Below are 26,301 nucleotides of genomic sequence, written 5' to 3'. Positions count from 1 at the left end.
TGGAATTTAAATGCTAAGTTTAACATACTTTCTGCAGTGTACCATCTGTTTAGCCATTCCACTGCAACACATCTGTCTAGGTTGTTCATAGCAGCTGTCCCAGTGAGATTGAGAGCACTGAGGTACATTTTTGGGGGTTCTCTCTCAGAAGAAGGGGAGCTGTATTGTTCCTCTTAGCTTTGTTGCTTTTCTTTGGAGCTTGAGAGAAGCAGAGCACATGCACTGGGTAATAAATATGAACTCGTTCTGTTTCCACAGGGTCCTCAATGGAAGGAGCCCAGTAAAAAGTGTGTGGTCTCAACATGAAGTAGCTTTCAAGACAGGTTCCTGGACCTGTTCGCAGTTTTGTATTGGCTCATTTTTAAGCCACTTAACCCTTCTTCATTTTTTTTACTTAATTTTCTCCTGTCTAAGTGCCATTGGACAGAAATTCTTGACTAATCAGGTGTTTACTATTTCTGAGGTGCTTTTAGAAAAAACATAGAAGGATTTAATTGGAGAAAGAAGTTGGGGGGCTTATATATATTTTAAAATACCTCCCAACACCATTGCCTCTTTTGTGGACACTTTTTAACCCCCGTTTTATATCACGTGAGTTTTACACCCTTCAAAATAGCCAAATGGCATATTTCAGAAATCCCATGCTGAAATTCTCGGGCATTTGGAACAAGACTTGTCCCAAGAGCTTCAGATGCAGCCTTGGTGTTTTTTGTGTCAGGTGGAGATCAGTGCATACATTGCTGTCTTGTGTGTGTCTCTTCCCTCTCCTTTTGTGAATGTGTTGTGTTTCTCATGAGCTTTATTGGCTTGGGTGATCAAAATTCTGCTTCTTAGTAATTGGTATTATATGATAGCATTTCTTAAAAGTTGATTTTAGAGTTGAGTTCTACACTGATGACTTGGCTTGTAAACAGTACAAACTTTTGGTTGAAAGAAGGAGCTTTCCCTCTTAGCTAAATGCTCGTGTGCAATACGAAATACATGCTTACAAACCAAAAGAATGTGCACAGACTGTCAGCCTTGAATTGGTGGTGTGGGTGGTTCTTGGCAAAGCATGTGAGTCTGAAGCTGCTTAGGAAATTTTTTACCATGGTGTCACAAACTTGCTGCATTAGCAGCAGATGTCGTTTTCCTAATATGACTTGATGTAGCACAGCATGCTACAAGGCAGTATTCACAATCTGCATGCAAAATGCACAGTGGTTGATGGCATGAAATCATGTCTTTTAATACACACTGGCTAGAAACGCACCTTGGTGTCACATTGTGAAGCTTTGGCTGTGGGGCTTAATTATGCCAAGATGATGGAACTCGTGTTGTGTGTGGAAAGTTTGTTTGAGGAATGTCATTGAATTGAAAGTCAGAGCAACCTTTCTGTTAAAACAATACTTAGCTCTTGCCCCATGTGGTTTTATTTGAGAGCTGAATGCTGACGTGAGTGAAGTGAAATAGGAGAATTCTGTGCTTTCCATCCTTTTTCTTTCATCTTTCCATATGTGCAGAAAAATAAAATTCAGAAGGGGCGTAAACTCCACTACACTGGTAGGAACTACTTCAAATTAGTAAGAAAAAATGTGACTGCTCTGCTAGTGCACAAAGCCTTCATATGAATTGAAGTCTCTTGGGGATGAGAGCTGTGTAGTGCACCAGGGCTACTTAAGCCTGAAATGTTGAAGAAGATGGCAGTTCCATTAAAATGAAAGGGGAGTAACATTAAAAAATGTGCATTTATATCAGTTCAACTTCAGAAGGAGAGAGGAGTGTGTCAGGCCTTGCTGACTCGCTGTTGTGGTCTGTTATTATTTGAGCATCACTAGCATGCCTGATCAAAGAAAAAACTCACACTAGTCCCTCAGCTTTTTGGTGAGGTATAGATTTATTGGGATCTGAAAGGGGGTGGGAAAAGCCAACAAAAGCACCAAAAGCTGTGACTTTCGATGAGTTTGGATGAGCATCTCCATTTGACATGATCATCCGGAGATTTTTGTAACTCATCCGAAAAAAAAAAAAAAACCCAAAGAAAAAAACAGCAACCTGGGTCTCAGCCTGAAATTGCAGAAACAAGAGGTTTTGAGTTATTCAAGTGCAAATTATTCTTGAAGAATATTGTATGTAAAGCCTTTTTTTTTTTGCATTTGTTTATCTCCAAAACAGGTTCATTTTTTAAAATGAAAACTTGAGCCTTCAGTCCCTCCTGTGGACAAATAGCCTTACAGAAGGTCTTGCTTCATTTTAGAAAAATGAATCACTGCACCAGTGGGGTAGTATTTGATTGCTTTAAAAGTTCCTGTCAGTGTTTTATTTTTGGTTTCTATTTTGTTTGTGGACTTACTGTGCCTTTTGCCCGACTGCATACTAAATGTTAGTCTACCCAAACACTTTGTGCACTTAGCTTTTTTTCTTTCTTTTTTTTTTTCCTTCCTCTTTTTTCTTTTTCCTTTCATTTTTTATTCTTTTTTTTTCCCTTTTCTTTTGCTTTCACCCAAATGTATTTTAGACCAAGACAGACTTGGCTCTGATGGGCCGGATTTTAGTCCGTGCACTAAATTTTAGTCCGCAGACTAAAAATAATCCGCGGATTATTTACTAAACTGATTCCCTCACTGAGAACTATAGAGACTTTAAACTCCTGCTGAGACATATGTACGAAGGGCTTTATGTCTCACAAGTCGCATTGTCTATCCATCCTCTTGCCCCTTCCCACCATGGAGCATCAGCCCAGCATTGTCTTGGCGTCAGTGCCCTGTGGCATGGAGGTGCTGGCGTAGCCATTGCCATGGGCGGCAGCTGCTCATGTAGTTCTCAGTGGGGGAACTTCGCTGAATGGGAAGAGCTAAAAAATCATAGAGGGCTTTGCTTTTATTTCTTAGGGAATTATTCAAAAGGGAGGTGGGAGGGGACAAATTGAGGAGAAAAAAATTTCTTAAGTAACGGGTGCGATGGGTATGAGGGGGAATAAGTCCACAATAGAGAGAAATTCAGTCCATACCCACACTCCTGAGGTGTGGTACGTCCAGTTCCCGAAGAATCCTAAAGAGATAATGCCAGCAAACCAAATCCAGTGGAGGGGGAAGTCAATCCAAAATGGAGAATAATCCGCGGCGGCCTGAGGTACTTGTAGTGCACATAAATTAAAAGTATCCAAATTCAAAGTATAGATCTCGGATTTTTATTTTGTCTTCAGCACAAATTGCAAATTGCTAGGGATTTGGGTTTTTTTGAGAAAAACCCAAAACCATCCAAAAGTTTACATTGTATGTCTGAGACAGATTTACAAGTGGGATGCATCTATGGATACAAACTAATCTGGTCACTTGGTTCTGTGGATGTTTCTATCCAGGACCGAGGACTGAAAATTCTTTATTATGGAAATTTCAATTACCCTTTTAGTTCAAGTTAGAGTTTTGATTTCAATTTTGTTTTTATTTTTTTAGTAAATGCACTGGCATTGGAACATAAATTTCATATAGAAATGGTTCTATACTATGCCTCACCATTGCACAATCGATTTTTTGACATACACTGTGGTGAAGTTGGACTTGCTGCTATGGAGACTGATGTATAAAGTTTCTAATTGTGTAAACATTTACTATGTCCCCCACACCATGGATTTCTTATAATATTGGCTATATTTTTCCTTGCTGGACTATTCTCTTTTGGATTGACTCCCCCTGTTTGGATTATTTCACTGCATTATCATCTTTAGGACTCGTCAGGAACAGGACATTTCACCTCAGGAGTACGGGTATGTACTTAAACATTTTTTCAAATTACTAGGCCTAGCCTTGAAAAAAAAGGAGAGAAATGCTAGAAGTGGAATAATTGAGTTCAAGCTGCATCCTTGAGGCAGCAGCCAGGCAAATGTAACATAGGCTGATAGAGATGAGATGGGCACAGACCTGTAACTTGCTTCATGTGTTAGTCACCACTTGTTGCAGGAGAAGGCTGTGTGAGGCCTCCTGGTACCTATATTTTTTCCCCTTCCTGGTTTCTAGCAGTGAGGGCAGACTTTGGGAACTGCCTACCCCAAATGACTAATTCCAGATCCAAAGGTAGGCTGAGCAGTTCATAACAGGGTTTAGGAAACATGTTAGGGTTTCAAGGACTTGAAAAGGAGAAGTTTTAGTGGACAAGAAAATACTCCTTTTATCTATATCGGATTTGTGACTGTCTGCCTACTAATTTTCTCAATATAAGGGCTTGTCATCTTTACCTTAAGAAAATAAAATTGTTTTCTTTTTAAAATCTGTATAGTGGCTGATATGTGAACTGTGCTGAGGAGAAAAACACAGCTAAGAGTGAAGAACTGAAGTTTCAAGCTATGATAAATCAAACTTGTTAAAATATCACTGTGAAGGTGCATGAGGGACACCTCAGTAATTTTACCTCACATTAAATACAGAACAACTTCACTGCTGTGGGTTTACCTCAAGACATACACATTTGTGCTACTTACCATGGAGAGGCGGGGGGAAGCTAGAAGGTTTTTTCTTTTTAACTGGAGACAGTTTTGAATTTTGTCAGGCTGTGACTTGGGAGTAATAATTGCGTCCACTGTGTGCTGTGGTCAACAATCCAAGCTCCACGGGCAGCAGGCACAAAGCAGCTTCTGCTGCCTCTTCAGGTGGCCCTACAGTGGTAACACGGTGGTCAGTACAGGCTCTTTCCCAGCAGTGTTAACCTAAAGCCTTTCATTTTGTCATTGTGAAAAACTTCCTGTCAGTGTGAAAACTTTCTGCAGTTTGTTTTGCAATAATCTGGTAGTAGGAATAAAGTCAGGTCTTCTTGTACATGGCTCCTTGACTCCCTTAGTCAGGATTCCTTGCCACATGAGTTAGTTAGCACAGCACACACTGCAGCAAACCCAGCGCTACCGGCCCAGCTGGGTACAAAGGGCGGGAAATTTTAGTCCCTGTAGAACTTGGCTTTTGTGTTTTATTCTCATTCAAGAGAGCATATATGCCTGGTTTAAAACCTCCTAAAGGAATGCCTGTGCAAGTTTCTCATCTCTGGTTAACTAGAATGTCATTCACCGATTTAATTTTTTTTCTCCTTGGTGTTGTGTGGCTTGAGTTCACCTGCACTGGTGCAAAGGCATTTTGGATTACTTCAGTTTTTACCAAAATTGCTGGTATCAGAACTTTTAGCTCATGCCCACCCTACTTCCTTTACCCCAGACTGCATTTTACCTGCAACACACAGAGCAAGAGACAAATGCTTGAGGAGGCCATCCAGGTCATGTACATGATTAACTCCTATTTTATTTATAATGGAATGAGAAAGGAGAGTGTGGTTAGCAGTGGGTAGAACTATTCTTAGAGGTTTAAAACAAAGCTGCAGTGAATAACTGCTTTTTGTACTCAAAGTAAAAATCTGTTAGACTAAAATAGTTGGTTTTCTTGACACAATTTTCAGCTGTCCTTACAAATACCAAATGTGCAGGAATTATCCCTATAAACTTACAGGAGTAGCTTGCCAGAATAAGGTCACAGAAGGAGTAGCTTGTAAATTTGAGCTAGACATTTCCTGCACCCCACCCATGCTTTCCTTGTTTTTCTCCAAAGCTGAACAGCAGCCTCCATAGCAACAGTCTGACTGCCTGCCTGCAAAAGTCCTTGTTAGTAAGACTTCCTTCACTAGCCAGAAAAACCCCAACCCAGAACTGTAGCAGGCTGTATTATATTCTTACATCCAGTGAATCTTGCTCATTTGAACCTTCTTCCCCACCTTCACTCCACTCCATATGCATGGCTGGTAGCACCAGTGTGTTTGTCACAATTTTTGAATGAGTTTCCCCTTCATTCTCAAAGTTGTTTTTCTGAGTACGCTCTCATGAAGTCTCTTGCTGGCATTGCACCTTCACTTGAGTGCAAGGCGTTGCAATTAACCCTTTCTCAAAACCCTGGAATGGATTTTCCCACACTTATTGCAGGACTTTGATTAGCACAAAGTGTTCCAGCTTGCTGGGCAGTGAGAGGTTTAATTGCTCTGACTTGCTTCTGGTCAACAAAGAGATGAGACCTAGCCAGACAACCTGTTTCTCCTTGCTTGTTTTCTTCTTGTCCCTGCAGGTCTTCCGGCCCCGCACTCCCCCCGAAGCAATTGCGCTATGTAGCCGCCTGCTGGAGTATACCCCCACTGCCCGCCTGACTCCCCTGGAGGCCTGCGCGCACTCTTTCTTTGATGAACTACGGGACCCAAATGTCAAGTTACCAAACGGGAGAGATAAACCTGCACTCTTCAATTTCACCACTCAAGGTAGCCCGAGAGCGTTGAAGGATCCCTTCTTTAGGAGGAAGCAGCAGGATAAATGTTGGTTGTAGTGCAGATGTTACTCCTTCAGAAGTAAAAAATCTCCAAGTGATACTAAGTTTATTAAGTAGTTGCATAACCAGCTGTCCATTTCAAAAAGAGAGGAAAAGGTCTTGGAGTTACAGGATTTTCAGAGTCTTGATTCTTCCGATTCAGTTTTGCTGCAGTACTGAGGGTGTACTGGATTGCATCAGGAAGGATTGCATGCATATAGCATGTGTCTGCAGAGTGTGAGTGTGAGTATGAATAGCTCAGTCTACAACTGGGCTGATGTCTTTGTGTGAAATATCAGTTTAGAATATCATTTGGAGATGGTCCTGCTTCTTCACACCTGAAACACTGTAGCCAAGTAGTAATGCATGTTACATTTGGAAGGGAGCTTTGTAGTGTTGCTGCCTGTTTTGGTTCTGAATGCAAGATAAATAAAGATACTTTATTTTCCAGATTTTATATGCTGTACAGTTCATCTGGCATTACACTGACTCAGTCATTTAGAAAGTGTAAAAATAAATGTACAACTAACTTTCTTATTTGAAACCAGGCTGGTATCAGATTTTAAAACCATTCATCTATTTTTTTCTACAGAAGTTAGAAATGTAAAGCTGATAGCCCCCAGAATAGTTTTGCCTGCCAAGACAGAACATGTGAGACGTATGGCACACAAATATGCTAGTAATGAATTTTGGAGCACCTTTTCTGTTGTTTTTCTTTAAGTGATTAACTGCTGTCCCTCACCCTTTGAGCAAGAATAGTTCTGTATACATTTTCTATTGAAAGTCTAAAACACCTTTTGGCCCAGTTAGCATCAGTGTCATTTTTCAAACTCTAGTGCATGCTCTGCCCCTCTGAAAAAATGTGAAACAGCTGTCTCCTTCAACTCGTGGAGACTTTTTGTTTAAAAAAATAAAGACCATTTATGAAGCAAAAACCCATTAAAGTGGTCAAGTAAATAGCTTGTGCTTGCACATCATGTCCTCTGTGCTGATTTCTGCATTTGTTGTTAGAAATTTAGTTGTTACATTACAAGTGCTTCCTTGTACTCCTGGATTGCCTTTTGTTTTGCCCCTCTAAGGCGATCTTCAGTAGCTAAAATAGTTTTGATCCCAGTATCTTAATACAGCTTCACCCCTGTTCTTTTTGAAAGTATTTATTAATCATTTCATGATGACATTAAGATTGAACTTATCTACTACGTGAAAACAAGGTTTTTTAAAAAAAGCTGGAGAGCTCTATAGTGAGTCAATTAAAAAATGTTTTTCTTAGGGGAAAAACAGATCTATGTATTGGGAGTGTGTCCCTGGTTCACCTCAGGTAGTATGGAAGCTGAGCCTAATGCTCAAGCAAATGTAAAGCTCCTCTTTTGCCATTCTAAGGAGTTGATATGCCCTCCCTCACACAGAGAGTCCTGGGAATGGTAAGAGAAAACAGTTCCTGTGGAGCAATTTCCTTAAAATAAAAAAAGTCAAATTTCTGTCTGTCATCTACAGGTGCCAGTTTTACCATCTATAAGGGGAAGGCAGGACACAGGTTGATCATTAATGCATTTCCAAACAAGCTCTGTTGCAGCTGACTAGTCAAACTCAGAAAACCCAAAGTGGAGTTGTTTTTAAATACCTAAATACATTTCTTAGTGCAGTGATTTGAAGAACTCTGTAGTTGATAAATGTACAGCAGCCCTGACTATGAACTCAAGATATACAAGAAGCTTTTGCTCCTCCAGTGACTACTGTTCAGTCCTTGTTCTCTGATCTTTACTGTGCAAGGTTCCATCAAATTAGTTGCTCCAGAGCAGAAATCCCAACTGGGATACATATCAGATCATTAGCTGGATAACGAGTCATGTTAAGTCATCTGTGGTAATTTGAAAAGTAATGAAAGACAATTTTGTTTTAAATAGCCTTTGTTTTCAACAGGCAGTATTAAGTTCTAGAAGTGTTTGATTTGGCTATATCCAGTTGCCTGAAACTCAAGAAGTAGGAGATGAATGCAGAGGGCTTGAAGGCAAAACTCTTAGAAATGACAAGATAAATCTGACTAGTAAGGCATTGGATTGATTTTCCAAAAAAAATTAAACATCATACCAAATCTACTGACCTGAGCATTGATGCTTCTCAGAGTCTAGCAAACAAGCAGTGATGGTATATGGAAGATCAAGATCATGGTCTTCAGCAGCCAGCTGTAGTTGTGGGGCATGTGGGTGTTTATCTTAGAGATTGAATCTGTTGAAGAGAGCATGGTTGTCACACTTCCTGAAGATAAAATACTTTTTTATTGAAGGGGGAGTGCATTGGGATTTTTGTTTGTTTACATTTTTAATGACCCTAGCCTGTGAACTTTAATTTTTCTTTTATTTAGAGAGATAAATGTATATGTTTAAGTGTACATATAATGGAAAGTTTGTTATTGTGACCAAAAAAATAACATGGCAGAAGAATAATTTTTCCATGGAATTCTTGTAGTTTTGATATATCAAGTATGCACTGTTTCCCAACACCAGGCATTTTCTTGTGTTTGGGGTGTGAAGGTGATCTGATCTCTTAGTAAAACCGGACATTTTAATTTGTGCTCCTTCTTGGACATGTTAAGTGACTGCAAATGGTATGATTTGATCAGCAGAAAGCCAAAGGTGTTCTTCCAGCTGATGTGGATGGGTCTCATAAATGAATTGTGATAGCTGCTCTGTTCACATCATGATATTGAAAACTTTGTCTGGATTGCCTTGACCACAGTAGCTTCTTGCAGCTGTATTGGTTGTAATTAGCCCAGCCTTGAGTTACACATTTGGTTTCCATAACAAGGCTTCAGTTGAACACCCTGCCCAAATACTGTGTGGGAAATCACTAAGGACAGAGATTCTCAGTATTTTGTAAACTGCAGATAATCACAGGTAAAGCTTTCTCCAAAGTATTGCAATGTCTCATTCTTACATATGGTATGGGTGCAAAAATACATTATAGCAAAAATTCAAACAAGTTCTCAAGCAAAGCTGCTATTGAACTTCAACCAAGAGAGTCCACTTTACTTTGTTTTTATCTCCTCTGAATTGGCCTGCTCCTCTTAAAGTTCAAGACATCTGGAGTATACTGAATTTAATAAACTTCATAACAAGAAAGATAATGTGAGGTTTGAGAAGGGAACAAAGTCAGTCTCCTAGTCTCTATGAAAGTTCCTTAAGGTGGCTTCAGAGAAATGGTTTCACTTGGGTCAAACACAACAAAAAGCCATTATTGTTGCCACAGTACAAAAGGATGTGTTCTCACAATATTAGATGAGGGAGGAATGAGAAGGGGGTTGAAGTGCCCTTGCAAGGGTGTTGTTCTGTCTGATAATTGCTTCTTGGGCTACAGCGACACTGACAGTCTGTAGCTGCACCTCGAGGCACTGTGCAGCACCAGAAAGTAGCAAGTGTCATGGGGTTTCCTTGTTTTAGTTCTGCTTTGGTTTGGATCACAGCCCACATTGTTTTGAGTGATGAGCAGAAAATAATGCAGGGGTGATAGAAACTTTCAAAAGAGCAACGTAAAGAGTGGGTTCCCAGTAATAACACATTTGAGAAACAGCATTGGAAAAAAATTAAGGGAGCAACATTTTCTATAGCACAAACCAGCTAATACCCAAGATAGTATTGAAGTATAGGTTTATAACTGGTGTTCCAGTTTGACACTTCAGGATTCATGTTTCTTCAGTTTATTTTTTCATTTTAAGTGGAGATTCACAAATTCTGCGTTAACAATATGAATATATGAATTCTGAATTACTCCTGTATGAATTGAGGATCTTGTATTTGTACAAGTGCTGTGAATACTGAGGCTTTCTATAAGGACTAGCTAGGTCTGCTTAGACCTGAATGGAGTATTACGAGATAGATTAGACGGGTTGCAGGTAGTGTAGCAACCTGCTTGCATTAGTAAGTGCTGAAACACAGTCTCAAAATGTGTAGTAATAAGAGCCTTGTAATCAGGGGAGTCTTCTGCCCCTCACCCTCCCAGCAGTAATGAAACATAATGTAACAGCAGAGAAAGAAAAATCAGCCAGTGGATTGCTGCTCCCTTTAGGCCCTGAGTTTAAAGCTAGCATTAAAGAAAAGCAATAGCCTCTTAAAAATGAGCCCAAATAATTTGAGACTGTGTCCAAAACCCCCTTACTGAACCCATGCCACGATTTGGCTGGGTTTCTGTACAGCCTATGCTCTCTGGAGGTCTTGCATGAAGATCTGTCTATTCTCCTTTTCTCATTTCTCCTCCAGATGACCTCCTGGAACTCCAAAAGTCATCAGTCTCCTTCCCTGAGGTGACTGTTCACATCCTTTTTACTGGATGTTGCTTTCTCAGGAGACAGCCAGTCACTCCTGTTTCTGAAACAAACAGGATCTTTCTTGTCTCAGCTCAGTCCCACCTTCTGTGAGGCACTAGATTCTCTTGAAAGGATGCCAGAAGATTGTCATTTGTTGGCAATGTGTTGCCCTTAATCCTCTCACAGTTGTGGCTGTAAGATGCCAGTTTCTCATTCTATCTAATACACATTCTGAAGCTGTATTATATTTGGAACCTAAAAGACATGACTATTTTTTCCCTGGTTAATATCTTCATCCACAATGATTGCATCATTTTGTTGTCCATTTAAATCACCCAGCTGACCAATTCCCTTTGCCTTTCCCTGTCCTTTTAAGGGATACGTTACCTCTCCTTGTTCAAGGAGACTGGTGTGAGAGATTGGTCTTGGGTTCCTGGGTCATTGAGAAAAAATGATGCTTGAGTAAGCCAAAGAACTAATCCCTGAAGCTCTTGGAGCAACTGTTGCAGCTGCTTGCTTGCTGAACCAGTACCCAAAGCAGCACCACTGTTATCAGCCTTCTCCCTGGGACTGATTGCAGGTGGGCCTGTGAAAAGGGGATCCTTCTCCAGTGCTCAGAAGGAAGCAGCATTATCAGGCCATTGACAAGGTACAGGCTTGGCTGGTTCTTTGCTCACTCCCAAGCCACTGTCTTTCTGTAGGAAATTACTCCTTTGCACCACTGTCTGTAGTTTTGGCAGTCTTGCTCTGGAGGCTGCCATGCTAAATATTACTGTGGTTTCCTCTCGCTGGTTGGCAAAGAAGAAAATGTAATGTGACCTTGGGCTGTAAGGGCATGTGTTTCACCTGAGGTGCCATTACGGGGAACCCCTAGGAGCTGATCCTGCACTTTGTGGATGATGAGCTAACTCTCTTGTTCCACCTCCCCTCCAGAACTGTCAAGTAACCCAACTCTGGCTTCGATCCTCATCCCTGCTCATGCCCGGAACCAAGCAGCTGCTTCAACCCCTACAAATGCTACAGCAGCCTCAGGTGAGAACGTGCAACTCCCTGCTTCCTTCCCTCTCCACCCTCGCTCATGCTGCCCAGGCACCTTCCCTCTGCTGAGGCTCACAGACCACCTCAGCCCACAAAGTGAACGGGGAGGAAGGGATTGTTTCAATATGACCTGAACCTTGGTCTTGGTAGGTGATCATTTGAATATTAGCTGTGGTCACCAACCCAAATCCCAACCCAAGGCACTCAAACCTGCATATGATTGCTTAATTTGTTGGTCCTTCTCACTCAGACTTTCACTATTAAAAAAAAAGTCATTATCTCAACCTGTTTTTTAGCAATCCTTGTGGATTGATTTGCACCTAATTGCTGTGCTCTCAGCCATCCTGAAATTAACACTGAATTTGTGCATGAGTTGTGATGCCTAAAAGCTAGCTCAGAGCATGTGGCCTCTGTGTAGTATGGATGAAGAGGATTTTTCCCTAAGGGCCTTGGCGTCTGAAAGTCTAGTTAGGGAGTTCACTCAGCATACTCATTGCCTCATCTTAGTAGTTGCAGTTGTTTCCTACTGAGTTTGCTTGTGTCATCTTCAGGCACAAGGCAGATGTTTTTGGGGTTTTGGCCAGCACTGAGTTTTCTGTTCTTCTCCTCAGGTTTCTGTCAGAAACCTTTTAAAAGCTCACTGTTGGCATTTAGCCACTCCATATTGTATTCTATTTCCAGTGAAAGCTTTAAATCCTGGTAATACCAGTTGGGAGACTCCAAAGAAACTCCCAGGTGCTGCAGGATGTGGCAGAGGTGATTCAGTACATTGCATTCTTCCTCTGAGTCAGCCCTGATTCAGCACACCAGAGGCTGTGTCAGGGCTTGGGCTACCAAAGGCAGGCTACAAAACAGGTATGCTTCCGTATGTCCTGCATGCACATCGGCCCCACCCCACAAGGGCTGTCAGCCCTTTTGCAGTGCAGGACACTTCCTTAGCATAGGATAGCTGATAAGGAGAAAGCATGATTCAAAAGCTGCTCTTGAAACGTGCAGGAAAGCATTTGCTGGTTGATGTGCTAGATAATTACCTGAACTTGATGTACTTGGTCCAGCCAGTGCTGTACAAGTAGCATTTTCATACTCTGGGACAGATGCAACCAAGTTTGAATGATGAGATTTCTCTCTGAAATTATAGTAGCAGCAGATTAAAGACGCAACTTGTACCATTTATGTACTCTGAATTTAGGAGAAAGCAAAATGCTATTGTCAAATTTGTTTGTTTCATACACTTGGCGATATGTTCTCTGTTTCCCTCTTATGTGCATCTGTTGCTCAACAAGTGAGAAAACAGATAAAGTAGTAAAAGTGATTTACAAACTCCTTAATACAAACATGGACAATTATTTTAAGCCTTTCTGAAAAATACTGTTTTACCTAATGTCCCTTTCATACCTTTTAAGGAGTTCTCTCCACTAAGTCACAAGTCTTGAGGAATTAATGGGGTTAAGAAATCTTTTCAAGGCCTCGTATAGGGAGAAAATACATTACAAGTCCTAAATGTGAAGTGTTAAAAAAAAAAAAAACCAAAACCAACTAACCCCAACCCATCCCATATTATTTAAAGCTTCTGTGTGCAAGCACTGCACTGAGTTGGGATGTGTCCTCCAATTCGTAGTTTAAGACCAAATTATTATATCCAGGTATGATATCCTTGCTGATTAGAAAGAAATTGTGCAATTAAGTTCAGTATTGGACAGCTTTGGATTCTTACAGTTGGTCGTTTCTTACTCACATGGGTTTCTCACAGCAGATGGTGGGAATGTCATCAAAGTTATGATGCTTATTTTAATCTGTTGCACTTTGCATGCTGATGCTACACTTAGCAAGAGACTTTCATACAAGGGGTCCCTTCTTTCTCTATACCCCTTGCACCTCCCAGAGCAGTAAATGTTGTTAAGTTCCTCAGTAACTGCTAAAGCAGTGTGGGAACAAGTCTCCCACCTAACCCAGGGCATCCTGATAGGCAGGAGACTTCTCTGCAAAATGTTTGCATGTGTGACTAAGCAGTACAGTTTCAAAAACTGCTTTTCTGAGTAGCGATGATGCAGCAAAATGTAGCTCTCAAAGCAATAATGGCAAGAGCAAATATGTAACTGTAATACACATTATTAGTGTGTAACTTGTGCCTCTCTCTAGCAAGCAGTGTTAAAAACTACATTTATTGTCAATTTCCACTTCTCTTGAGGCAAAAAGCTGTACTTGCTCTAGTAATGGAACCTGGTTTTGCAGTGGGAGTGTGTAGCCTTGGTGCTCTGGCATTAGTAAATTCTGAATATTTATGAGAAACTCTCTGACATAGTGGCATGTCTAAAGCAAAGTGGAGGAAAAGAAAGATGAGATTTATTGGCCCCTGCTTGAAATGATGTACTAGCTTTCTGTGACTTATACCAGCCATTGATGAAAAATGCCAGTGCAGTCATATTCCCGGGGATGGATGGAGGAGGAAGAGGATGGTTTCATAACTGTGCAGCCATGGCATCTGAGAGGGGAGCGTGCAGACCAAGCTGAATGCAATGCATATCTGTTTGTGTGACTACATTTTTCTTCCTGGATCAGCCAGCAGTAGTAGTTACCTCTCTGTTAATCAGCCCTAAGATGGGAAGAGTGTACTTGCCATCTGCAGGGAAGTTGTGCCAGCAGGCATTCTGGGGTCATTGTCTTAGGCATCCTGATGTGTTGATCCTATGTAATCCCAAATGCAATGGTGTGCCTGAACTTTTAGCAACACAACAGATTAGAGATGGTGTTACCTGCCAGTGTATCATAGTTGAAAAACACCACAGTGCTCCATCAAATAAGATTTACTGCATTTGCGGTATTGACATTGAAGGAATTTTGGAAAACTTGAATTCTGTAGCCAGGAGAAGATGGGCAAGCAATTCTCTCAGGCTGCTACAACCTTAGAACAAGGATGAATCCATGACAAGAGAAGTGAAACTTGGACATTTGCCAGGTTTGCTCAGAGCTTGGATTTCTACATCCAAAAGCAGGCACAGTAGGAAAACCAGGCTATCCTCCTCCTTCCCCTTGTCTCCTCAGCTGTCCTGTGAGGATTGCCAGGCTGATGGTAGCATTGTTTCTGTATCTTTGCAGATGAGCAGCACAGCCTGTCAGCATCACAAATGCGCCCAGCTAATGCTGTCAGTAGTGCTAATGGGCTTTCTCAGAGCTGGCACCTGTCACTCTCTGAACTGTAGCCCTATCTTTCCCTTTCAGGCGGTTTTTAAGCAGTGTTATGTACCCTCCAAGAAAACTGAGGCTCTCCTTAGGAGGGAAAAGCTGAGTTGGAGAAAGTTCTCTATAATGATGAGAGATGCTTTTGCCCTCAGTTTGAAAGAACTTTTGGAAGCGACTGGCACTTAAACCCTGATGACATTTCTTTGCCTGACAGGGAGAGGTGTCAGGCAGTGGCTCAGGACAAAGAAACTGCTCTGACCTTGAGCTGGGCACTTGTCTGTCCTGTCCCGCAAAGCCGCATGCCAGCTCCTAGCTGTGCTTCCCAGCAGGGCTTTGCTATCCTCTGTCAGCATTGCCGAAGACCTAGATTTCGTTCTCTTAGGCCCAAATACTCATTTTTTATGGTAAGAAGTGAATGTCCAGAGACCCTCATACTCCAGTTGTACTCTTTTTCTGGTGCTTCAGCAAAGTGATGGTGGAATAAGCCCGTCTTTGTTCCTCAAACATCCTATCAATGCAGAGTCAACAAATGAGCTGAAATGTTAAAATAGTGCATTTTGTTGCAGACTGGGAGTCAGGGCAGCCTTGAGCTTGCTCTGTCCCAGCCTGGGGGGGCCTTCTGCATATGGTTGTGAAAAGCCCCAGGAAAATGTTCTTGGCCTGCATCACCTGTTTTATTTTAACATGTGGCATCTATATTTCTCAGAAGCTCCCTGGTTACAGTGATAGTAGAAAAGGAGCATATTTTACATGAAGTAGCTCCATCCCTTCCTCTTTTTTTCCCTTTATCTCTGTGTAGCATCAATGTAATGATAACAATTTCGGTCTCTGCTATTTTCAGAAAATTGAGATCAAAAGACACGTTTCATTTCAGCAAATGAAATACAAGCAGTTTTTGTACACATACAGAGAAATCCTTTGCCAACAGTATAGACTCCAGCTGGACTGCTCACATCAGGCGCTGCCAGCAGATGTTGCATTAACTGGAGTTTATCCTAGAAAAATTTATACTAGAAAATTAATCTAGAACAGGCATAGTAAGAGTTTGAAGTGTAGAAACAATTATCTGGCTGTCTGGGTCACTTCTGATTTCTGTGGTCATTTTTGATCTGCATGCTTGTTGGATTTGGGAATTGCTCCTTCAGGGAAATTCTCTACATAGGAGGGCATCCCTCTCCTACAAGACCAGCTTCCCACATCCCATTGGTACTGCAGTCATGCTGCCTTGGTGCTTTCATTGCATGAGCTTTTTTTTGGTCATGGTGGTCATTCCTTTCTAAAGGCAATTAATTTGGGGTGAGATGAAAGGGAATGAGAAGCTCCCAGGGCAGTCATGTGGCATCCTCTGCCCACAGGACGATTTGTCTTTCTTCCCACACAGTCCATGCAGCATTTCCTTTTCAAATAGGCATCACTCTCTTTTCCCACTTGTCAGTTGTGATTCTGCATGCTGCTGATTGATTGATTTCCTATTTTTGTCGCTGCTGTCAATGTTACTTAATTTGTGACTCAACAAGTGCTGCCCATTTCTAGCCGGCACGCGCAGTGTGGTTGACACTCCCTGGAGGGAAGGGATGCCATCCAGAGGGACCTTGGAAGACTTCAGGGGGCCCGTGCAAAACTCAGGAAGTTCAACGGCACCAAGAGCAAGGTCCTGCCCCTGGGTCAGGGCACTCCAGGCACAAATACAGGCTAGGCAGAGAATGGATTCAGAGCAGCCCTGAGGAGGAGGATTTGGGAGTGTTGGTTGATGAGAGGTTGGACATGAGTTGCCAACATGCTCTTCTAGCTCAGAAAGCCAAATGTATCCTGGGCTGCATCAAAAGTAGCCTGGGCAGCAGGTCAGGAGAGGTGATTCTGCCCCTCAACTCTGATCTCTGACACCCCACCTGAAGTGCCCTGCCCAGCTCTCAGGTCACCAGCATAAGGATGTGAACCTGCTGGAGCAAGCCCAGAGGAAGGTGATTAAGAGTATAAGGGCCTGGAGCATCTCTCCCTTGAGAGAGTTGGGACTGTTCAGCCCAGAGAAGAGAAGGCTCTGGGAAAACCATGTAGCAAACTTCCAGGACCTAATGGGGGCCTACAGGAAAACCAGAGAGGGACTTTTTACAAGGGCATGAAGTGTTAGGACAAGGGGAAATGGGTTCACACTGTAGCAGGGTAGGTTTAGATTAGATATTAGGAAGAAATTCTTTACTTGAGACTGGTGAAGCACTGGCACAGGTTGCCCAGAAAAGTTGTGGCTACCCCTGGAACTGTTCAAGGCTAGGCTGGATGGCACTTTGGGAAATCTGCTGTACTGGGTGGTGTCCCTGGCCATGGCAGGGAAGTTGGAGTTAGATGTTCTTTAACCCTTCCAACCCAAAGCACTCCATGATTCAGTTCATTGCCTTCGATTGTGGCTGTGGTCAGGTAAGTGTCTGAAGAGGAGGAGGTTTTGTTAACAGGTAACCTTAGATCATTGCTCAGCTCTTCTGTGATGGAGAAATTTTACTGCACACCCATCGCCCACCAGTGTGCTTTGTCATGTCTGATATTCTTGATGTGTGTGGAAGTCACACAGCCCTTCAGGTTGAGGTCACCAAATTTGTTCTTTCTGTCTATAAACCCTTTGTATCTTTTCAAATACACGGTTTACCCAGTCTGCCCTCTTCTGTACTCAGATAATAGGTCTTTCTGATATTTTTTTCCTGTTGCAGTATCAATAGCTTTGCAGTTAATCTTATGTAAATTAAATGGGTGAAATGCATGACAGTCTTGGAGTGTTTTGGTGTTCACCCACTTATTTATAAGTATCTTGCAGTCTTTCTGACTTGGCTAATTAGATACTATATAGAATGGTTCCAGGTGAAATTGGTGTATTTTTCCCCCCTACCAGCTCTTCTAATACTAAGAATTTTTTTTTAGAGGAAATACCTCAAGCATGTGGCCTATGAAAAGGCAGTCACAATGAATTTCCTTTTGGTATTTCTTTGCAAACCCTGTGTTTTCTTGAAATGCACTTTGACATGTGCCCTTGATCCTGTGACTTGTCTCTCTGTGAAACACTCTCCCTTGCTGAGAAGGTGTTGGAGGCATTTACTGCAGAGATCTGATCCTCTAACATGTCATGTGCTTGCATAAACCTCATTACTGGCTACAGGCCTTGATGTTAATCTGCTTCAACAGTTCAGAGGGTGGCAGATCCAACTTGTGTTGAGCAACACTGAATCCAGCAGCAGACTTGAAAGACTTTCTCAGGTAGCAAGTACATGTATTGCACATTGGCACACCAGCTGTTTCTGCCAGGGGAGCAGACTCATCACATTCTTTGTCCGTGCACATTCACACAACTAACAGACAGATTTATCATAAGAAGGACTAACAATGTGAAACTTCAGCACCAGTGTGAAACCTCATAGTGACCACAGACATTGGTGCTGGATTTGGCAATGCCAGTGTGCCTTGTCCTGCAGTTATGGGATGTAAAACAGGAGACTTCGTGCTGCACAGACAGTGTTACTAACTGCAAAACCTGCTGGAGCCCAGCCCTCAGCCCTCCGGGTTGCTTTTGCCCTGCCTAAAGACTATCTTCCATTTTTTCCCAGATTGGATTGTTCCATCTGCATACTCTGAAATCAGGAGAGCATCCTAAGCAAACAGCGTCTTGGTAGGAGTTATGGGTTTCCCCTTGTGGAGAATGTCATAGCTGTTGTTTCCAATGTGTCTCTGTTTTGGAGGTAATGCTGCCTGTTTTTTTCTCTCTCCCCTTCTTGTCTCTTGTTTGCAGATGTTAACGCAGGAGAACGAGTTCAGACCAATAGTGTAGCTACAGCATCAGCCTCCAACTCCACCTGAACCAGTACCAAGTAGCCAGCTGCACAGGAAAAATCACCAGTAATTTGAGTCTTGCTCAGCAACACTGGTCACATTTGGAAAGAAAATTAAAAAGAGGAAAAAAAAATCCAACAAAACAACAAACCAACCAACCTGTTCATTTTAGTGTTCAATTTTTTATTATTATTATTGTTGTTCTTATTTAACCTTGTAAAATATCTATAAATACAAACCAGTTTCATTGTATTCTCACTGCAGGGTGTCCAGGGCAGGGGACTAGGGGGGAGGAGGGAAAGTGGAGCAATATAACACACCAATGTCTCCCCTAGACAATCTCTTCATGTTGGAAGTTTGCTGTTGTGTATTCAAAACCAGGACTCTTGCCTCATACCCCCTTCCCACAACAGAAAGAAGGAAAAACCGAAACAAACAAATCCGAAACCTCATTCTCTGCTGAAGTTCCTTTTTTTTTTTCCTTACCCTCTTCTCTTATTTTCTTTTTAAGTGAAGTTTCGGACTTTGATGTAGTGCACAGCTTGAATTTGGTTGGGAGCTTAGCAGGGGTCATTCAACAGAGTTCAATGTTTCTTGTCAGCAAATCCATATCCCAGGTTATCTGAAGAACTGCCCTGGTTTGGCATGGGGAGTGAGCGATGTGGTAGGAAAATAGGTTGCCATGGGTTGGGGGGGGAGGGTTTGCCATGTGTCTAAGGCTTGAACTGCCAGTGGAATCCTTTCATTTTAAAAATCAATGCTAGTGATGAGGAAATCTGCAGCTTCATGTGGGAAAAGTGTTGCCTGAGTGGGTGATATATAATATAATACACACACATGCACAAATAAGCAGCAGTCGGCTCTGCCGAGGCATCCTCTGTGCCCAACCAGAGCTCCTGCTTTCTGTGTCTCAGGCCAGCTCCCAGCTTCAGCAGAGAAGAGCGGACAAACAAAATCCTCAGCAGGGGGAGGGGCCCAGCTGGTGGATGGATGTTAAGGGACTTTTTGGGAAGTGTGAAACACTGTGAAAGTGTGTTTGGTTGGGTTTTTTCTCTCCCCACCCCTCCTTGGTTCTTGATTTGAACAGGCTTCCCTTTCCTAAGGTTCATACAGGAAAAGGACACCAGGGTTTATAATGTGAACTGTAACAGGCTACTGGTTTATTTTGTAATACTTTTTTTTTAACTGCAGTTTTAACTTGCAGGATGTCACATTCTCTGATAGTTCTGATTTTAAATCCACAGCTAGAATCTGTATTTAATTTTCATATTTTTTAACCGCTTGCTTTTTCTTTTTCTTTTTTTTCTTATCTCTATTTATTGATGAGTGTTGCCACATTGCCATTATATTTTTACATTGGTAGAATATTAAAATACACATCTGAATGCTCTTGACGGTAATTTGTACCTGCTGACTTGTAGGAAAGCTGGCTCTTATATGAGTGTGTGTGTATATATATTATATAAATATATACATGTATACATAGATACTGCTTTTTTTATTTTGTCTGCGCTCTTGAATCAGTCTGACTGAAGCGTGAGATGAATGCTTGTTCTAGTCCATCAGTTCAGGGTCCAGGTTTCCTCCATGCAACAACGTGTGGTGCAAGCATCCACATCTCTCTTCCTGAAGTCAAAGCAATATTCCTTGCGAAAGGTCAGGTGAACGGCCAGATGCAGCCCCGGCATGGAAATGAGACTTTTGGAGACCTGATCTTGTGGTAGGCTTGTGGTTGGTGTCCACTCCAGCCTTATCCTTCTTCAGAGAAACTGTAGTTGCCTTTGGTGCTTACCAAGCTGTTCCTCGACCTGTGAATCTCTAAGGCAAGCAGTTGCTTTTCAGGAACACGCAGAACCTTCATGTGGCCCAGGGGGAGCCAGCAGTAGCGACTTTGGAAGCTCAGCTGCCGCAGGGGTGGCAGGGGCTTGGTCACAAGCTCAGTGTGTTTCTTCGTGTACCTTTTACACTGTCGGGATCTTTTGGAAACTGTGTCTTAGCAGCTCTGGAACTGATAAAAGCTCTGCCCTCTCCCTCTTGCCTGGCACACAGTGGGTTTTGGGACACAGGAACTCTTTGAAGAGGTGAATGACCATCTACCATGAAACCGATAAACCCTCACGTTATACCCTTCAGTGATTTGCTGTTGGGTACACAGACACACAAAAAAAAAAGGTTTTAAAGATTTTTTGCATTCTGGCTGACTGCAAAGGGAAGCATCCATGTTGAGAAACAGAAGGCTTTCCAAATCCTTACCTGCAATTTAATAAGAAGGGCTGAAGAGCGTCTTAACATACGCACTTGGCTAGTCAGTGTCCTGAAAGGTAAGTGAAGGATCTAAATCCATGCAGGAGACCCTAAAAGTAGGACAGTGGCAGGGTATGGATCTACTGTATAGGCAAGACTGCTGAAGCATTGGCCACAGGCGCTGTTATTTGGAGGCAGTAAATTACTGAGTCTTCAAAAAAAAAAAAAGTAATAAAAATATTGAAGAAAAATTTCTGCTTGTGCCAGGACATGTGGCTTTTATTTTTCATTTTTTTGTTAAAGACTGGCAGAGGGGAGTCAGAGCATTTCTCTCTGGTTTTGTGACTGTGCCAGAGTCTGTGTGTGTCTCGTGTGTGTGTATTAGGCAGGGGGGAGGGTCAGGAGTGCCCCTCTGATTTTATTTCTGTTTTCAAGCATCATAGCAGGATCACACACTCTTTTATACAAGTTAGATCCAGGTCTTTAAACAACCTTTTTTTGTAAATAAGAAAGAAAAAAAACAAACAAAAACAAAACAAACAAAAAAAACAACAACAAAAAACAAAGCTCCTCACCAAATTCAAGCTTGTACATTATTATTTTTGGTTGTTTTTGAATTTTGAGTTTTATTGTTTTGTATGTAAATATGTGGACCCAGGAACTGTTATTAATGAGCAAAAAGTTACCGTTCAGGGCAGTGATTCTGTTTAATAATCAGAAAAAATGTAGACGAGCTTTTTAAAGCCATATAGTTTTAACTGTACAGTAGGTACCGGCCTGTATTATTGTAACAATAACTCTAGCGATGTATAGTGTATCTATATAGTTTGGAGTGCCTTCGCTTCCATGATTTTTTGAATTTTATTTCCCTTTTATTTTTTTCTCCTCCTTTATTAACAATGTCTCCCACCCTAAACCCGCATCTTTGCTTCCCCCTCCCCGCCCCCCTTTCTAATTCTTTGAGTGCTGTAAGGTTTCGGTGATACCCTGATCAGTAGCGGAATCTCCAGCGTCATTTACTCCATTAGAGCCGTGGCTTTGTTCTGGGGGTCTCCAAGGCGCCCACGCTGCCTTCCTTCTCCCGCTAGCAGCAGCTGATTTCATTCGGACCCTTGCTCTAGCAGCCCGTTCAGATTTTGCTTGTCTCTCTCCCTCAACCCTGCACCCAGGAGTGTCTGGGCAGCAGCAGCTTCCGGGAGGCTTGGCCCTCCTACTCTCCCTGCGGCTGTGTCGGGGGCAGCAGCGAGCGGAAAAGGGCCCCCAGGGAGGGAAAACCCCATATCCCACAGGGCTGCTGCATACGGAGCCATCTGGCTGCGGTGGGAGCGGGGGCATCACTATAGGAGACTGTGGTGTTGTTCTCTGCCGGGAGGATTTTCTGTTCCCATTCTTCTCCCTGTTTTCCCCCCACATCCTTCCGAGAAGTAATTTTTGTTTTCTTGAGATGAGTTTAACATGACTCTTGATTTCTTGTGCCCAGCACGAAGGCCTTGTTTCTAAAACTAGTTTGCTTGTGTTTTTACTACCTTGTTAGTATTCCACATAAGATTGTCTTGAATGGGAAAACACGTAACTTTACCAAACCAAAGGTTGCTGTTTTATTTCGAAGCATCTCGTGTTCATTCCAGTGGAGCAGAGGCTGCACTTTCTTTCTGGTGACACGAAGGTCAGTGATGCCAAGATGTTGGCAACAGTCTGCTCAGAGCTGTCCCTCTCTTCTTTTACACTCTTTTGGGCTTCTTTTTTAACCCAGTGTGGTCTTGATTTGTCTTTTACATCAGCCCTGCCCTAGTGGGTCCCTGAGCCGGGCTGAATCACAGTCTGTCTCCCCCAATGGATGCTCAATCAAGACACTGGTGTTCTTTACTATTAAACTAATCTACCTTGCTAGGAAAAAAGAAAAAAAATTACCTGCAAAAGAAAATTGATTTGTAGAATACCCCTGAACACTGTCCCCTTATTTCGAAGCCAAGCTTTACCTAAAATAATGGCAGGTGCCTGCATCTTGCAACCTAAAATTCCCCCCCTTGTTTTCAGTACTTGGAAAAGCAGAAGTCAAGCAGCCTGCCAGACTCATACTCCTGTACTAGGAACCTCAGCCACCATGAAGAAGAAGGAAAAGCCAAGGAGGAAAAGCACAGTAGGGTATTCAGTCTGGGCTCTGCATTCTGGAGACTGCCAGCAGGTTCTCCTGGGGCAGCAGCTGATTTCCACGGGACTCTTGGCCCGCTCTGCTCATGGCTGGCTTTGTTTTGCAACACTGCAATAATGGCAAAATGACAGGAGAGGAAAACAGTACCTAAGAGGTTAGCTCGAGAAAAGTAGCTTCCTTGTGTTGGTCTTTCTCAATTTATTTTATTATATATATATATATATATATATATATATATAATTTGCTTGCCTGTAAAATTTGCGTTCATTAATGTGTTGCTGATGGATCACTTGGGCCTGTACACACCAATTAGCGTGACCACTTCCATCTTAAAAACAGAAATCTAAATATATATATATATTAAGGACTGTGGGTTGTATACAAACTATTGCATACACTTGTGCAGATCTGTCTTGATTTAAAGGAAAAGCAAAACCTGTATAACATTATTACTACTTGAATGCCTCTGTGACTGATTTTTTTTTTTTCATTTTAAATATAACTTTTTTTGTGGAAAGTATGCTTAATGTTTTATTATTTCCCCCGCCCCATTCCCCTTGTAAATACGTTTTGTTCTGTGTGACTCGGTCTGGAAATAGTTAACTGGTACTGTAATTTGCATTAAATAAAAAAGTAGGTTAGCCTGGAAATGAAATTTAAAAAATACCAAGTGTGTGGTCTTTATTTCAAAAAATTGTCCTACTCTTCCCTCCTCTCCCTTCTCTGACCCTCATGCCTCTTTCCACTCTGCGAGAATAGGTGGACGTGAATTTTTGTAATAATAAATAAAAACCTCAAGAAATGAGCATGTTTTCTTAAATGAGTTGTGTTATTCCATGCTATTTTTAAAGAGATGCCAGTTTGTTTATGATGCCGTTTGATTTGATGGAGAGAGGAGCCCTGGGACATAAATATTTCAAATTAAAGCCAACCAATCTTTCTTTACCGTCCACCTATAGAAGCAAACTTAAGAATCTGTGTAAACTGCTGGTTTTGAATCCTGCATTCATGGTTGTTTGGGTTGGGGTTTTTTTTGTGGGGTTGGTTTTTTTTTTGGTTTGTTTTTTTAATCATTGGATCCCATTAGTAATGTCATTTGGTGGTGATCTGTAGTTTGTCGAGACCACGTCCAGTGGACCGTTCCTCCAGCAAATCAGCACATAGTTATCTCTGAGTTGGGTTTCCGGTACTGGATAATGTATGTATTAAACATGACATGTCTATTAGTGCAAAAAAAAAAAAAAATCCTTTTGGGCTGGCTGACCTGGCCGAATCCATTCTGTCACTATCCTAAAGGCTAGATGCGAGGTCATGTGACTGCTGCTTCAATAAAAGCAAATTTATATTGCAAAAAGACTCCTGCTTTGTTTGTGCGCCACAAGCTGTGGTTGTTCCTGTGAAACCTCTGCTGGGCTCCAGACTGGAGCCTTCACTCCGGAGGCCCTCCAGAACAAGTGGGAGTAGTATGAGAAGCGGCCCATGATGGGTCCACACCTTGCTTGCTGAGTCAGGGTCCCCTTGATCCTCTCCTGATTGCCAAATGTGTGTCTGGGAGCTGTTCTGCCCCACCCTGGATGCTGGAGCTGTGCTCCTCAGAGCAGGTGCTGGCCTCCCCCAGCTCTCTGAGCGGGCTTGGGGCTTGGGTTGTGCAGGCCCTTCTGCACTGGGGTGACAGGGCCAGGTGGCCACCTGTTGGGGAGGATGAAACGAAAAAAAAGTATAAATATGATTGCCTGGCAAAAGATATTGAGAATATGGAAACTCTAAGTGAGATTAAAATGAAAGCCATTTTTAAGATACCAAACCTTAGTGACTAAATAACTAGAAAACAGTAGTATGGCCAGCTGGAAGTAATCCCCTCTTGGCTGAACAATTCTCTCTGCTTGCAGACAGGTCCAAGGGTCAGAGAAGACCCTGCTAGCTTGGCAGAAGGGGTCCAAAGAGTAGTTTTTAGGGTTTAAAGTGTAGCTCAGTATGGTAATGTAATGATTCTTATGGGCTGTATGTAAATGCTATAGGATTTGTATCTTTCATTAGATTGGTTAGTGAAAATTAAAATATTCAACACAGAAGAAGATTTATTGTATTGTAATGGGAACCTTGCTCTCTGACCTCTTTCTGTTACCACCCTCTTACCTCTTTCTTTTACCCTTTGCTCTATTACACTCTTACAACACTGCTCCAAGCCGTAGCTGGCAGCTCCAAGCAGGGCCCTTTCACCCAGGCCCTTTACAATAAACCACAAGTTCCAAGACCTGCCTTTAAAAATCTCTCCGTCTGTCCCGACCGTCCTGCCCACCGTTGCTCCTACAGCCACCCACAGCCTGGCTGCCCCAGAAGCAACACAGTGAACGGAGCCTGCTGTCCCTTCATTTAGCGCTGTCCCACAAGGTCACCAGGATTCTGCATCCAATTCGTGCTGAGACTGGGACTGCTCTGCTCAGCCAGTCTGGCCCTGGCATTCAGGGTGGCCACTTACACCTGCAAATGCATCACTGCTGAAATGACAGCACCTCTCTAGGTGAGTTTAGCTATTTAAATCTTGTTTCTGGGGGAAGTTCATCACAATCCCTGGTGATTTGGGTTGGTGGTCAATCATCCTTGGCTACTTCTCTGGATGGACATGCACTGGGGCCTCCTGTCTCTTCTGAACTTTCCTCACCTGGAATGCAAGTTGTGGGCTCTCTTTATGTGCTGTCTTTGCACAGGAACTCTCAGCTCCAGTCTCAGATCTCTCTTCTGAATGTCAGAGCCAAATGAACGGGACTCAAGCAAGCACCTCAACTTCTTGCTAAGCTGGCTGGAAGGGGATCTTAATCTCCTTCACATCTTTGTAATGTTTCCAATTTTATTGCCTCTACAGTTGTTTCAAACATCCTCCTTAAGCTGTGAGTACCAAAAGCAGCCAGATGTTCCCTACAGTGCTCTTCCCAGTGTCAATGAAGGCACTGGAGAGCATCTTGTAACTGCTGCCTGTCTGTCTCCTTGTCTCAGGGTTTGCATTCACTCTTCTGCATGGAGGATGCAGCTGTCCAGTTTATCCAGCAATCCCTCCTATTGTAACTCCTGCAAACATTGCTGGTGGGACTGTTACAGTTTCAGATCATGTTTACATTCCAGTCACCCTTTTAAAAGATGTAATGTAGCACGTTAGCATCAAGAGCCAGTCCTTGCACAACCATCCAGGGAACATCATTCTTTCGTCCTGTGAGAAAATAATTTTTGAGATCATCTGCAAACCAGTGTCAAATCCACTTAGCTGTCAGTCATCA

General features: G+C 42.4%; 1 protein-coding gene across 4 annotated transcripts in view; it reads left to right on the top strand.

Moving 5' to 3' along the window:
- The window catches only part of GSK3B (glycogen synthase kinase 3 beta), a 178,442-nt gene extending 154,608 nt beyond the window's left edge, over positions 1 to 23,834 (top strand). For 2 of the 4 annotated variants that reach the window (XM_033053150.2, XM_033053152.2), the window contains 4 exons: positions 3,707 to 3,745; positions 6,072 to 6,258; positions 11,539 to 11,637; positions 18,593 to 23,834. In XM_033053150.2, the coding sequence (XP_032909041.1) occupies positions 3,707 to 3,745; positions 6,072 to 6,258; positions 11,539 to 11,637; positions 18,593 to 18,660 (393 nt within the window). In that variant the 3' untranslated portion in view covers positions 18,661 to 23,834. The remainder of the gene's footprint in view (positions 1 to 3,706; positions 3,746 to 6,071; positions 6,259 to 11,538; positions 11,638 to 18,592) is intronic. The other 2 variants (XM_033053151.2, XM_033053153.2) reach the window with 1 other exon arrangement.
- Positions 23,835 to 26,301: the final 2,467 nt, after the last annotated feature.

This window comes from Catharus ustulatus, chromosome 2 (assembly GCF_009819885.2).
Source record: "Catharus ustulatus isolate bCatUst1 chromosome 2, bCatUst1.pri.v2, whole genome shotgun sequence".
NCBI classification, from domain to species: domain Eukaryota; kingdom Metazoa; phylum Chordata; class Aves; order Passeriformes; family Turdidae; genus Catharus; species Catharus ustulatus.
This window is presented reverse-complemented; position numbering and strand designations above follow the sequence as displayed.